The sequence below is a fragment of the Pleurodeles waltl genome, chromosome 7 (genome assembly GCF_031143425.1).
Source record: "Pleurodeles waltl isolate 20211129_DDA chromosome 7, aPleWal1.hap1.20221129, whole genome shotgun sequence".
Lineage (NCBI taxonomy): Eukaryota > Metazoa > Chordata > Amphibia > Caudata > Salamandridae > Pleurodeles > Pleurodeles waltl.
The window spans coordinates 1,148,323,792-1,148,339,150 of record NC_090446.1 but is presented as its reverse complement, the minus strand read 5'-3'; the positions used below and the strand labels follow the sequence as shown (position 1 = coordinate 1,148,339,150).

Here is a 15,359-nt window from a genome sequence, read left to right as displayed (position 1 = left end):
TATAATCTCAAACAGTGTGTTCAAGTCTTCCCAGAGACACTTTGCAAGTTTCACAAACCTGTCCGTTTGCTGATACCACTCTATCGGCTTGTCCCTCAACCTGGGATAATCATTTGTGAATGACAGAATGTCACCTCTAGACCATGGTACATGAACTAGAACCCCTCCAGCTGTCTCTCTCATCAGTAACATCTTTATTGTCCCCGTGTCTGGCGCAGCTTTCATCTGCTGCTGTTCCAGGCACTCACTTTTCCTTTTATCTCTCTTCTTTGCCCATCTACCTTCCCACTTCTCTAATGCTCCCCAAACTTGAGCACTCTGTAGTATCTCTTTAAGGTGTGCCTTCATCCCGGTAGACCTCATGTGATCAAAATCTTTAGGTTCGATGTCTAACCTGTAACTCCTCTTCAGATGCTTAGTATTGTCTAAGTCTATACCGTATTTGTCTGCCACGTTCGCTAACCTCTGGTGCACCTTACTCACTTCTTTTGTTATTTTCGGGCACAGATACCTTAATTCTGCTTCAGTGTATGATTGTAATCTATTCACTCCCATGCTTCCTTCTACTAGCTCAGCTGCTTCCACCCCAACCTCACAAAATTCAGGTATTCCTCTCCTTCTGACCGCTCTGCTGTCGCAGGAGTAGTCTGTGGAGTGTTAAGCTTGTCTAACCATTCATTCAGTTGTTGCGCAGTTAAACCTTGCAACAAGATATTTCCAGCCTGCATCATTGGGGTTTGCGACGTGTTTGTACTCATTACCTGTGGAGTCAATAGCCCCAAACCTGCTTGTCTCATAGTTTCTAAAGGAACCCCAATCGGACTGAAGTCCAACAAGGATCTAGATCTCTCGACTGTCTGTTCTCCCGGTATCCTCCCATGAGAGCTTCCTGTGAACCCTCCTCTTATCACCTCTTGAGTCATTACTCCTTGATCGCACACACTAGGCTTTGCCTGCGCATATAGCGGTACTGGTGGACCAACAGTAATCGGCAAGGATATAGCAGCTTGTGTTTGTCCATTTCCCAATCCTGGTGGAGCACTAACTCCCATTACAGGTGCTGTAACTGCCTGCGGTCCTGTGACCGAAGTATAATTCGGAACCATCTGTTGCTGCGGCTGGGGCAGCAAATGTGGAGTTGGCTCAATCTGCACTAACTTTGATCTCCTGTATACTGGGTCAGGTGGCACCATCAAATTCGTAGTTGTCTCTAATACTGGGACATCTGGATAGAGCCTCTGAACTGGTGGTGGCTGCAACTGTACCTGCTTCTCGGGTGCAGTGGATACACTAGCACCATTCTGTATCGGAGCTGATGTGATAACATTATTTGCCTGCGCTGCATTCGTGGTCCACTGATTTTGTGTCGAATTTACAGGACCTGCACTAGTACTCAGTCTGTTGTCATTCATGGCATATGGTGGCGGTCGATCATGTAACAACTGATTAAGAAACTCATCATCTGAATCATCTGCATCTACCCAAGACTTCTGAGTCTCATTCTGCTTGCTAGAGCCCTTCTCTGATTTTCCAAGTGGCCTTTCTTCCCTGTGTTTCGGCTTCTTGAGTTATTGCCGGAAACATCCTAACTCTGTCTATTATTTCCCTTCTCCACATCCTAATCTCACTATACCATCTAGCCCCCGCTAGAGTCTTTTCTGCTTTTCTCATTCTCCTCTCGAATTTTTGTTGCCTCTGTCGTATGGCCATTAATTCCCAAATTGCTAACGTCTCAAACTGAGCTGGTCTCGGAGGCGGCTTCTGCTCATTTAGCACCTTCCTCAAATTCTCTAGAACCCCCCTATGTTAAAGGTTCCATTCTCTGGAAACGCCAAACACCCATCTTTCTCTGTTAATTTGCACCAATGCTTTAGCCAAAGACATGGCACGACTCTCTTCTCCTCCATTACGGCATAAGCCGGAGTATCCTCTGGCAGTGTAGGCTCCCCCACACTCGCGGTAATATAGGTATCTCCCCTCAAAGCACTCTTCAAAGCCTTGAAAAACTTCATTTTTGCATCTTTTATTTTGTTTATAATTGAATCAGGAAGTGATTTTAATGCCCAGAACACTCTTTGCCTACCTTCTCAACCAATTGCCTCTCACGGACGGCTGCCAATCCGTGCGCGACCCTTCTTACTAGCTGGCCTATCCCAGCGCAGCTCCAACGACGTCACATTCACACACACTGCGGCTGACAAAGTCTTGCAGCTTGTCTTCCTCGCTCTAAATCCACACAAACTAATGCAATATATTGCGAGCACCTTAACAAACTCAAATTTGCCGGTTTACTACAGGAAGGGTAACACAATTGCTTCAGAACTTTACCGAGATTTCACTTGAAGCCTCGGCCGCTACTCTCGCCTTCTCAGATCCCGCACTTGCAAGCAAAATATGACCCGCAAATTTCACTCTTGACTTGTCAGTGGTTTGTCATAGTGCACTTTAGAATTTACCAAATCTCCATCGAAGGTTTCACTCACACACTTTGACCCAAAACTCGACTTGTCAACCACGCACAATTGACCTATTAAACCGAGCAAATTACAACATAAACCAGGTGTCTCATACACTTCTCAATATACTCCGGAGTCTTAGACCACACCGGGTCCGTACATCACCAACAACCACATGGACAATTTTTTAGCACAAAGCGCCACACTCACATGAAGTTCGCTGACTTCCCTACTCTCATACTGCGGAGCACGCCCACTCCTACTAAAACATTACCTGGCCTATAATCTCACAAACCTTCACAATTCACCTGCGATACGCATAAGCTGAGCAAGCGCAAATTCTACATCACACATACTTGTCGCTAGAACGCAGAGAACATACCCAACTCACTTCGGTAAGCTCCGAGATTCCGGGAGAGTCATTTGGGACTTAGGGGCACATCATACCTCCAATCTGCATTATTTCAAAAACAATTCTAAAACAATGGTCCCTCGTCCTAGGGCCCCAAAGGGCCTAAACCGTCCTCTGCTACCAGAAATGATAATGCATCCCTTACCGGATAACTTACTTACACTGGGACTCGTTTTAGGCCAATGAACCTTTTGACCCTGATTGAAGACACCTTAGGACGAGACAATTAATCAACATACCAATCAATAGATAAATAACATCATTGATATTCACCATAACAAATCGATTCAATCTAAATAATGACATTAATGAGAATCGGGACACACCATGACCTTTCAGTCATGAATAACCACACAGAATTTATAAGGGTTAGGATATTTATTCCCTATTGGTTACAATCTACTAGCAAGTTTATTAGTCTCAAAACCATAAAACACATCAACACTGGTATAATATGGCAACTCAAATAAGATTTCAGCAATGCAAAAATCATAAACATTAGAACAAAGCATGACGTCAACATGGATTAACTTTAGCAGAGTATCATTAGCGCATTATTCAACGAAGCATTGTATCAGTCATTTGTCTATTTGCGTCCGTTTTAGTGAACTCCGTGACTAACCTCGAATTAGCATTAGCATGTTGGGCTTCATGCAAAACAGTTTAGCAACACAAATTTAGAAAACATCTAACTAAGGTCTCTATCAAAAGAAGCAGTTGGTACCTAGAAAGGAAAGGCAAACAGACAATTACAATTTCATCATCATATAGTTACCCTCCATAATGGGTCAGCATACACAGTCAGTCTTCGTCCTCATGACATCAGTTGATTCGCCATCAGCCAGGAAACACAGCAAAGTTCAGCAAGACGGGGCAATAAGGAAAACCTCCCTCATAAGGAGGAAAGGTATAGATCGGGCAAGGCAAAGTAAGGATGGTTTGAAGAATCAAACAGCAAAGTCAAAGTGACAAAGTGGCTGGGTAATAACAAAAAGGCACATAACGGCTGATTTCTCCTCGTGTCCAAGAATTATATCGATCTTGTTGTACAGTCCCCTAATTTCCAATTGGGCAAATTTTGGTGCACCCTTATCTTCATCCAATGGTTTACTCGTCACCTTATAAAGATTGTCACCTTAGAACAGTTCTCATATAGTTTATTGGCTCCTGTAATTGACGTCTCCAATGGGTAGAATGTCAGGTATGAGTTTTTACTCTCCCAGGCTCAGTCAGTAGTTCCATTGTCTTTACCAGTTCAGGTGACCTTGTACCTGTTGCAAGTTTACACTGTTGCATTCTGCAAGAATGTCTCCTTGAGTAAGTCGAGTCTCATGAGAAAGAATTTACTACGGCTACACACATCTTCTAGCTTCTGGAAAAGTACAACTACATGTCCTTCAACAAGTCAGTACATTGCACGTTAGAAAAACACGTTTAATGTGAAACCGGGCAGCTGGGCCCTGACTCATGCTAACTAAGGCCTAGTAATTAATTTAGCAAAAATCTTAACATATAGCTCTTAATGCTAATGCAGAACCACAATTTAGTACATCAATAATCCATTATTAGTCAATTTCATTTAACATCGTATACATTGGTGGCCACTCCCCATGGGCACATTCCAAACGCACGTTTAGTGAAATACAGCAATACATTTTCTATGCGGCACCATTAGGCATTAATTCGCAAACATTTCATTGTTAATTCTGATTATAAAAACTACACTCCAACACCCTCAAAATGTTTTTTTTAATACTTATATTGCACAATGGTACAATTCAAAAGCTTGTACACTACAGCCAGCCTCATTCTGTGGTTATCAACTGTCCTCTAAAACATCTCACCTCTTACACGATACTGCAATAATACTAGTGTCATGTTCAACAACCATGGTGCTCCAGCCTTTCCACGTAGTGAGACATGCTGCCTGTCCATCCACTCGACTAATACTTGTTGTTCACCTATGGTACCACTGAGCCTTAATTCCTATGGCTTGAATCATCCATATGTCCTGCCAATTCCCCTTCAGAGCCTGACCCACATAGGAGGAATAACAGTTCCTTGCTGGTCTCAAACAGTTCCCTGCCCTTCACCTGGAAACCTTCCAGGACATTTTTCAGGAGAGACACTCATTGACCCTCAAGGCGCTGTACTAACCTACACATTGCGGCGTTGCTGACAAATCATACATGATGACTACCTACATGTGAGGTAATGGAAACGATATACACACGGAGTTCAGTACCACTGAATGGGACTAGATATTAGCACACGCCTCTGCTGTACACAGAAACACCAGGTTCAAGCACATCACATTTTGCATACATTACAGAGCATACCTGACTCCTTAGAAAATCAACAGTCTTTTCCAGACATTTATGCTTCGTGTCCAAGATGCAGCCAACTAAAAGCAGACATACAACGCATGTTCTGGAACTCCCCCAAAATGTTTCTGGGCTGCAATTACTGACCAGCTGAGCAGGTATCTGGATTTAATAACTTACGCAACTGGAAGATCTGTTCTCTACGCTTGTTCAACGGTCTAAAAAAAAACATAAAACCATTGCTTCCTAGATTCAGCCCTTATTTTAACCATGCGCCCCATAATCCGACAATAGAAAACCATTTCCCCCTCTTTCCTAGAGCACTGATGTGGCATTGCTTGGTTGTCTCTTGGGCTGAATCCAAGAGTAGACTGCTCAGACATGAGGACGCCAGAGACCTTAGAAAGCGCCCTTATGTCACATGAATGGGATGAACTACTCGTTCCCTGGCAGTTCGAGAAGCCTTTCACTGGAATAGACTACCTGTATGACTAGTGACTTACCTCCTCAAGTCCTTCAAAACAAGTGAAGTGTGGCAATGCATTTACCTCCTATATCACACCCATGTCTAGCACACTTTCATTGTTGCGTGACTCAAACCAATCTGCAATATGCAGTCAGTCTCTCCTCCCTAGAATTACCCGAGTTTTTGTTGTTTCATAAGGTTTCTTATTTGGAACTCACAAGTACTCAAACAACTTTGCAAAAATGACAATGATTTTTTTTTTACACATGCCAAAGATGTAGACCTCATCTATGTCGCAATAGGTAAGAGAGAATTAAAAATCAGTAAAAACGTGTAAAAAAAAACAAATGTATTGAGTTTAGTCTCATAAGTGTGCTCTTCACTTGCTTTCTTAAAGGCCTGGAGTACAAGGACTGTGGATTCAGTGGGCTCATGCTGCATTAGCAGAAAATATGCCAGAAATACCATTCAGCACAACATTATTTAAAATGTAAACACCCAACTCGTCAATCAAAAGTGACTTGAAAATCCCACCACTGCAAAATGATGGATTTAGGGAACTAAATGATTACTCTGAAGTCACTGTGTTCTGGTGATGTGTGACAGTGGTTGGCTAGGTGTGTGGTAGGACACATTTTAAAGGCAAGGAGAGTTACTCCAGAACTGGTTTCCAAAGTCCAAATAAGTAAACTCCCAGTACTGAAAATGGGCTAGCACCACCAAAGGTGCAAAACCATAGGCCCACTTGTCCCATGCATTGCTATTTGCAGTTGAAATTTGGATTAGTGGAGGCACCCATGAGACAACAGACCCAAGTGACCCACCAGCTCTCAGTAGCCACTGAGGAACTGGGATTTACCAATCTCGCATTTCGACTGCAATAAGTCTGAAACCATAATGAATAGCACAATAGTTCAATGGTTCTGCATTTAGAGCACCTGCATTTAGGTCAGAGTTAAAGGGAATGACAACCCTTTTTTCTCTTGGGCTGAAAGTAAGGTGCTATTTTTATTAGTGTGATGCAGACCGCCACACTTAAAATCCTGAAGTGTCACCTACAGATCTTCGACCTTCTTGCAAAACTGATGTCTGCAGTTAATTTCTGGTCTACTGGACTGTCAAATTCTCTTTCATACTTCGCAATGACCCCCTCATGGGCTTTAGTCCTCTCTGCATTGTTTCATTTCTTCCTGATAAGAGGTCCGATCCTCTTCTCATATCAAGCAGCAGAGCCTCCGCTAGAGTTCTAGACAGTTTCCATGTCATGGAGGGGGAAAAATAGAAACTTGAGTCTTGTTCTTATCATGTGTCCTTTTCAGGCTGCAGAACTTCAGCTGAAGTAGCCAAATACACCTTATTGGCCCAAAGAGATCAGTGATTATCCAAAATGGGAGCGCTCTAGGAGGAACCTTGAGCCAATCGACTATGGTGCTAGGGTAAAAAAAGAAAAACACAACCCTCATCAACTAAAGCCTTCAGCGGAGCAAAAAGGATGAAGCTATAGATGGCCACAAAATGGGGTTTGGCCTCACACACAAGCTAATCGCCTCGAATGTGGGTAACATAAATCCAGGCAGATCTGGATGCAGATCGTCTCAGGCAATTAGACTGCTTTAGGTCAGTGGTTTGTGTTAAAGCAAGACTTTGGGCTGGGTGTGTATTGCAGACTGAATCCAAAACATGTGAACCAGCTTTGAAGTGTTTAGTTGCAGCTGCAATCACATGGAACCTGTAATGGTCTTAACCCTACTCGAGTAACCACCATTTTACGTACTGTATTATAGACTAGGCCAATGTTGATAGTACCCAGCACCACATGCTTACCACAGGTCAGCCAAATAACTCACTGTATACACAAGGAAGGGAAATTACCCCAGTTAGGGACTCTGACAGATCTTACATGGGCTGGTTTAGGTGAATCATTTCCTACTGATACACGTAATAAAGACTGTGTTCCTGATTAGACTTTCAGATGATACCAGCCATGTGTCTACCCATAGTCTGGCATTGGAGCTGTTGGCAGGCACATCTATGGATGAGGGATATACTTTGGCTGTGCACCCTGGCCACCACTAACTTATGATGTATGATTGAACTTCAAAACACACAGAGCGTCCTCAGGGGAATCACAGATTGTCAAGAACAGTGAGAGAATGCATGGCAGGATAGGAAGATGTCAAACAATGGTGGGATGGCACAGATTCCTTTCTATTCAAAGACTGATATAACCGTTCCCAATGTTGTATTTGTAAAACAACACCAAGAAGCACTTGTAACATTAATTAAAATGACCATTCAACTGTCTACACTTTTACTATTGTTACACTGTAGTGTGGTAGAAGTTGCACTGATCGCTTTTGCACTCTCTTGTAGGCTGCTTACTTACTACAGTTTTTCTTTATACTGGAAAACTCCAGTTTTTTTTTTTGTTGGTTTCATGGCATATGTAATTGTCTGTCTTATTCTGTCTTTATATTCTGAAAGATGACACTCAGGAAAGACTTGAATCATTCAGAACATTAATGTGTGTTAAAGATCCCTACCAATTATTATTCTTAATATTGTAGATGCTTTGCTTTCCATGGGAAAGTTACCTTCTACCAGAGGTCCAGTGATCTATTATACCCTTTGTATTTCTGTCCTTTACAGGTTCACTGCATGGATGAAGTCTGCGGACTGCTGCCCTTCCTCAATCCGGAAATCCCGGACCAGTTCTACCGTCTTTGGTTGTCGCTGTTTCTACATGCAGGGTATGTAGTTTGCCCTAGTCTGTAGTTATAAAAATGGTAAATAGGAGTGTAGTTTCAGGGGTGAAAAAAACTGATGGCCAGAAGGATACTTGTGCAGACCTTTTCATAATACAGCACCAGTCATTCTCTGGCTCCTATCTTTATTCGATCTCACGATGTGAGGATTTGGATCTACTATATGATGTGGCTGTGGGGACTTATTGTGCAATACACTCACAGATACCATCTTGTGTCTAGTCAGCACTCATTAACTTAACCTCAAGCTCAACCCTGGGTAGCTGTGGCTGTGAACAGTATGGCTTAGCAAAGGAATCATGTGTAAAGCATTTAACAGCACCAAACAACAAAATAAGAAAGCAGCTTCACATGAAGGAGAGAAGACACCCATTTATAAAAATAGATTTTATTTTAATGAATTTTTATAGACCTTGATCAACAAAATCCCCTAGAAGGGATCCGGGAATGTAGATTTTAGAAGATATCACTATTAAATGCAACTGTAAACAAGTATTGGTTAACAAAAACACTTTTGAACATTCTGAAACAGTTTGACTGCTCCAACGTGTGTTGGGTGACCAGTTCCGGCAGGTCAGAGGTCTAGGGGGCCAAAGTGGACAATTTACCAGTTACCTGGCATCAGAACATTTTTAAAACAAAATCCAAACTTTACAGGACAGCCTTCATAGACGTCAGTAGAGTGGTCTTGATGCTGAGGGTTGCCGGTCAAAGATGCTCAAGGGATGCTCCAGTTGTGGTGCGGTCGACAGGGGTGTCTTTGTGGGTGCTTCTGAGTCCACAGGTGAAGTGGGGGTAAACTTGGCCACAGAGATCAGGGTCCGTCAAAGTCCTCTACTTTGCAGTAGCAGGCCAGCCGATGCTGGCTACTGGTCTGTCTGCAACACGGTTGGGTTGAAATCCTTAAGTGGGGGGCTAGTGCCCCTTGGGTGCGACATTTAGGACTCGGATAGCACTCCTGTGTCGGGCAGACTGGGGTGCAACATTTTGCTATCTCAGATTTGTCTTCTTGTGTGCCTGGTGATTGGTAGCGGCAAAACATCTGCTATGGCGAACAACTTGTTGGTTTGGGTTACTTCAGCTCTTGTGCCCCTGAATCAGGTCCAGAAGATCAACCGATAGATCCTTGCAGTCACTGCTGTAGGTTGGGAATCAAATTTTTGAGCCAGAAACTATAGGCACAGTCCAAACCTTGCTAGCCCAAAGTGCAGCAGGTGCAGTCCTTCCGACAATGTAGGCACTCTTTATGTGGGTCCAAGGGCAGCTGGGTAGTCCTTCTTAGATCATTATGAAATTGGAGAGAAAGGATCTGAGGGTCAGAGTGCCAGGGGTGCCATATTTATCGCAGGAAAGGACCACACAGCCATTAGCCAATGGGCTGCTGGGTCCCCTCCTACCTAGCGGCGAAGTTCCTGTGATGTGTGGTATTTCGCTATCCCAGAGTGCCACATTGTTGCCCCTTTCAAGATAGCACGACCCTTCCTTGGTCGTTAGGAGCTTGGTAGCCCACCCTAGAGCTGTGGCTGCTAGAGGGCTACACACCCACGGTAGAACCAGTTTGAGGCAAGTTTTTTCTCCTTGATCCTGTCTCTACTTTGTCTGCAGGAACAAAAGGCATCCTTCTCAAGGGTGTTACTTTCTTCACAAATGCGGCTTCATCTTTGAATCTCACCTTTTGAGCTAACATCCCGAGTGGCCATCCTGGGAGAGGAGGTTACACCTTACTCTGCAGCAACTGCCATTGTTCCTGTGCTGGGGAGTCGTTCACACGTCTCCCCAGGTAGCCCAAAACCTGTCTGTGTGCCAGGGCCTTTGTGAGGCCGCTGGGCTACCTAGAGTACAGAGTGGCAACTTTCTAAAAGTTGCCTTCTTTAATAGTGGTAATAAATTTAACCTGGACATCAGGTCAGGTTTAATGTCACAATTAATTGGATACCGTACATGATCCTGTTATGTAGTCCCATTCAGGATTTAGCGGGTTGGGGTGCCAGCCCGAAACTCTGTATTAGCCAGTAAGGCTCCTAACTTTATCAATAGCAAAACAACAATTTGGATGTGTTGCTTCTAAAACATATTAAAAATATGTGTTACTTAAAATACAGCTCCCGCCATTGAACTCTATAGGCCTTCCATAGGGGAGACTTACATATAGTGTTAAGGGATAGGGTGGCTTTGCAATTGGTGTGAATGGCAAAAATCAAACTGGCAGTGAAAACACTGTCCTTCCAAGCTGCAGTGGCAGACTGGGTGCCATTTTGTACTTTGTCTCACACACAGGGTGGCACAAATAATACTGCAGCTCTGGGTGGGCACTCTGCCTTGCATGCCCTGGGTATTCTGGGATTTATAAATTAGTCAGTCCTTGCCAATTGGCTGGATCGAATTTGACGTGTAATTTTATAGGGTCAGACCACTGGCATTTAGGTCTGGTTAGCAGGCCTGAGTGCACTTTCAGAGTTGCAGAACCAGCGGCATCAGTCCAAAAATGTGCGTGTGGGCATGCAAAAAAAGAGGCATTTCCTTACACGCATACTGGGTAAATGCTTGGTATTTAAAATGTCTGATTCATATGTGAAGTGTGTTACGTATGGGAACAATGGTTGTGCATTTAGAGGGATAGAAGTGATGTTTGATTAATATCAGTTAAATGGGAACCCACATGTTGTCTGAGAGCCTGCATCTGCTCAATCTGTGTATTCCAAAGAGAAATGGATGTCCGGAGACCTTCATCTGTTATACATGTAACCTTATGTGCAGCTCTGCTGTCTGAGGCTTGAGCCTAAAAGATCTATATAGCCTAATTGATAGATTACTGGCTGAACACTGAACGTTTGATCCAATAATATTTATATTACATCTAAACCTTCCAGCATCAACATGCTTGTTAGCATGATGTCACTCTTTCCTCAATTATGTAAAGATATCCTTGAAGCTATTGGTAAAAAAAAATGCACAACGTTAAGGGTGTGCATGATGACGACTATTCTACTCTTATTTCATGATTCATTCAAGAGGAAAAAATCACAACAGGTCCACAGAGAAAAGAAGAGATTTGGGTTCCCCAGGGAAGACTTGCAAGCGGAATGGAGCGCCAAAGGGGGAGGGGGGGGTTGAGAGAGTCAGCTGGAAGGGTAGTTGGAGGACAGAGGGCTGAGAGCATTAACAAGATAGTGAATGCAATAAGCACCTCCTCCTACCACTACCCAGCATGCATGAAGTGACACAGAGGTTTGCTTGGCTTTGTTAGATCTAGATGGACCTTTTTAGGAGTGTGAATGGTCAGAATATAATTGGGTGATTAAGGCAGGTGGGTGTTTGCAAGACTAAAACAAAGGGGAGTGTCTGATAGCTGAGGGCATCCATGCTCGAGTCTTGCAGGTTGGCTAAGGAGTCCCATCTCCTACCTAACAATTGTTTGTGTGGGAGATGCAGTGGAGGTGGGAGGGCTGGAGGGAGAATTAGTTTTAATTATTGTTATAAAACTGGGAAGCTCTGTGGCCTTTCACTCAGTGCTAAAAGTACGCTGGAGAATTATAATATTCTGTTTGACAAGAAGAATCTGGCCCAGCTCATTCAGTCCCTGAAGTAGCATCTCCTGGTGATTAGGTCAAACATGATGTACTAGTCTACTAACCCTAAAACTGATGTTTGAACCTTGGCTAGCTGCAAAGAAATGTTACAATCTTCTTCGTCTCTCTCTCAATAATTCATGGAACTCTAAATAATAGCTCAACTAAATAGGGACCCTTAATTGTATCCAGGAACTTGGCTCTTGAGTTTGGTGGATAGCTCATTGTGCTTTAGTGTCTCAGTAGGCTTGCTTGGTGCTGTGAATAATGGTGTAATCATTACCTGTAAAAGTCCTAATGGCAGCATGTTGCAAACAAAAGATGTACAGTGTTTCCTATTTTGACACTAATCCACAAGAGGGTATTTGCACAATTATACATAGTATCATGGGACACCTGTCCACCAAATGGGTTTGAACCTCCTCTGGTGTTTGAGGAAGAATGAGGGGTGACAAGATGTTGTACTTGCAAGGGAGGAGTTTATCTGCCTTTCTACCATCCCTCAGTCTGTCTTGGTTACAAGTCACATTTGCAATATCCATATTAATTCTCATTGGGATGTTGAAAATTGTATTTCCAAGGAAACCATCAATCCTGTTCCTCTAATGTGTTGGATTCTTTGGTTCAAATACCCCATAGTGCAATGTGCACAGTGGTTTCTCTTAGCCTTCTCAATAGCTGTCCTTCAATTCCATCTCAGCACATGCCCAAAATGTATCTTGGTCAAAAGTTCTCTTTACCACATTTTGGCTGTAGCTGAGCATAGTTTAGCCTCAAGATAGTTGATGTTCTGCACGGCGTATTTTGTGAGGGCATTTTCTTGCCCCTATTTATAAAAGTTATCATTATTAAATGAAACTAGATCATTCACAGTATCCTTTCAGAGTTAGATGTTCAGGTGTACAAGAAGACATTAGGTAATTTTTCTATTGATATTTTTTATATTTTGTTGTCGATGATATTGCAGATATGTCCAATCTGGGTCTTCTACTTACTCTGTCCAGATAGTAGACACCTGTAATCACAGGTTTCCTAAATCAGTTCATCAAGGAATTTAATACCCTCTCCTACCCTTCTCCAGATTGCCCGCCGTGCCCCCTCACTGCACTTATTCTCAGTCACAAGGCCAGAGATTCCATTTCAAAAGAATCCAGAACAAAGGATCAATTTACTGTCTGAGCAACCAGTGACATTTTTTCCCTGGATTATACCAAACTAGTTCAGATGCAGAAGAAAGTGTTCAGAGATGTGAAAAAGAAAATAAAGACACCGAGATTGGATTATATATATGCTTATGTTGCCTTCACAACTCAAGATGATGCACAGCCCTGAAACATTTTTCTTTCACACCCTAGTTGTGCCTTGGTAATGGGTGGTAGAATAAAATGGCCTGTCAAGACCTATGCAGGGACACCTGTATCCTGAATGTAACCCTTCAAGGGAGAGCACACAGGCCCAGTAGCTGGGAAGCAGTGACAAAGAGACCGACTTAAACTGCAAACTGTTTGTGTCCCCTCCTGGGGCACCAGGTGACAGAAGGCTGGAAGATGACAATCTCATATTCCACTGAGGGCGCTCTGTTTTTTTTTAAGTTCGGCCATACTTCATAAGGTATAGAATGACTTTGCCATTGAAAAGATGTCAAGCATGAAGACTGACCTAGCTGTGGTGTCCATTGCAATGATCTTGCTGGGATACGAGTCCTTGATTTGGCCATGCATCAGCATTACTGTGTGAAACTCAAGCAGGGTTTGAATCCTGGCCAGAAAGCCTCCCCCTTCTTAGTAAAAGAAAAATAGATTGACTCTTGTGTTCTACATGGGCATAAATGTGACATGGAGCAGGACAGTTTTAAATTGTATTTAATGTGTATGCCCTGCCAAGTTTCCAAAATACAAAAGCATACCCTGGATGAAGTTGGCATCCTGATTTTGGGGACACCTCCATCCCTGCATACTATTGGCAAGATTTTTAAGGATGTTATGGAGCCCATTTAAGATATATTGACTGACGTCACAAATAATAAGGGCGTCTGATTTAATTGGCCCAATAAATGGAAACCCTGGGGTTGACTGGTGTATGACAACTACTGCATGCCGCTGATCGCCAATACCCAGCTTTCTTTATTTTTAATTCCAATGGTTGACAGTCACAAAATTCTGAGGGTTGATTACTTGGTGAGAGGGGTCTCTGACCATTTCCCCCAATGCTAATGATAGGCACACTGGACGACTCGATGCATGGGAATCAGTCTTCAGTGCTTTGCAGTCTGTTGTGGTCTTTGCAAAATCCTCTATCACGACTTTAGTGTGTTTCTGGGGAAATAGTAGTACTTTACTCCTACTTTCCAGGGTCTTGGGGTGGGGTATCTTTGACACCCTTAGTGTTTTCTTACACTCCCAGCGACCCTCTACACACTACACTAGCCTAGGGGCCCATTCGTGGTTCGCATTCCACTTTTAGAGTATATGGTTTGTGTTGCCCCTAGGCCTATTGCATCCTATTGTATTCTACAGTGTTTACACTACTTTCTGACTGTTTTACTTACCTGATTTTGGTTTGTATGTATATTTTGTGTATTTACTTACCTCCTAAGGAAGTATATCCTCTGAGATAGTATTGGCACATTGTCACTAAAATAAAGTACCTTTATTTTTAGTAACTCTGAGTATTATGACATAGTACCTATATGATATAAGTGGTATAGTAGGTGCTTTGCATGTCTCCTAGTTCAGCCTAAGCCGCTCTGCTATAGCTACCTCTCTCAGCCTAAGCTGCTAGAACACTACTAATAAGGGATAACTGGACCTGGCACAACGAGTAAGTACCATTGGTACCCACTATAAGCCAGGCCAGCCTCCTACATTGGCAGCAGCGGTGGGATAAGTACTTGTAACTGCTTTACCACTTTGTCATTGGTGCTTTTCATAAGAAAACCATATTCTAAATACTTAGAATTATACACAGTTAACCTAAACAGTCTTACTTTCTTTCTAAAAACTTTCTAAAAAGTTTCAGAAAAGTTTGAAAATGTTTCTCTTTTTTCTAAAGGTTTTCTAAACTTTTTATCTCTCCCCTAAACTATTTCTTTCAACTATGTCTGTAGTACAGGCCACTCCCAAAGTTGTGCAGACAACGTATGACAATTTAAACTTCAAAAGTTTGAGGGGTCTTTGTATAGAAAGGAGTTTAGGGATTGGTAAGAACCCTACCAAAGATCTCCTTCTTAGCCATCTCCTTGAAAGTGACCAGAACCAGACTGGTCAAACCCAGGATCAGGAGGTTGCATCAGTACTTGGTAGACTCAGATCTGACCTCTCCCCAAGAATTGGGAAAGAAGGCCGACAAATGGGTCAGAACAAGAGTG

The 15,359-nt window shown here is 42.9% G+C and overlaps 1 protein-coding gene across 6 annotated transcripts in view; it reads left to right on the top strand.

Annotated features, from left to right (window-relative positions):
• The window catches only part of RHBDF2 (rhomboid 5 homolog 2), a 339,409-nt gene that overhangs the window by 297,470 nt on the left and 26,580 nt on the right, over positions 1-15,359 (top strand). For all 6 annotated transcript variants that reach the window (XM_069200232.1, XM_069200228.1, XM_069200230.1 and 3 more), the window contains one exon: positions 8,308-8,408. In XM_069200232.1, coding sequence (XP_069056333.1) covers positions 8,308-8,408 — 101 coding nt within the window. The remainder of the gene's footprint in view (positions 1-8,307; positions 8,409-15,359) is intronic.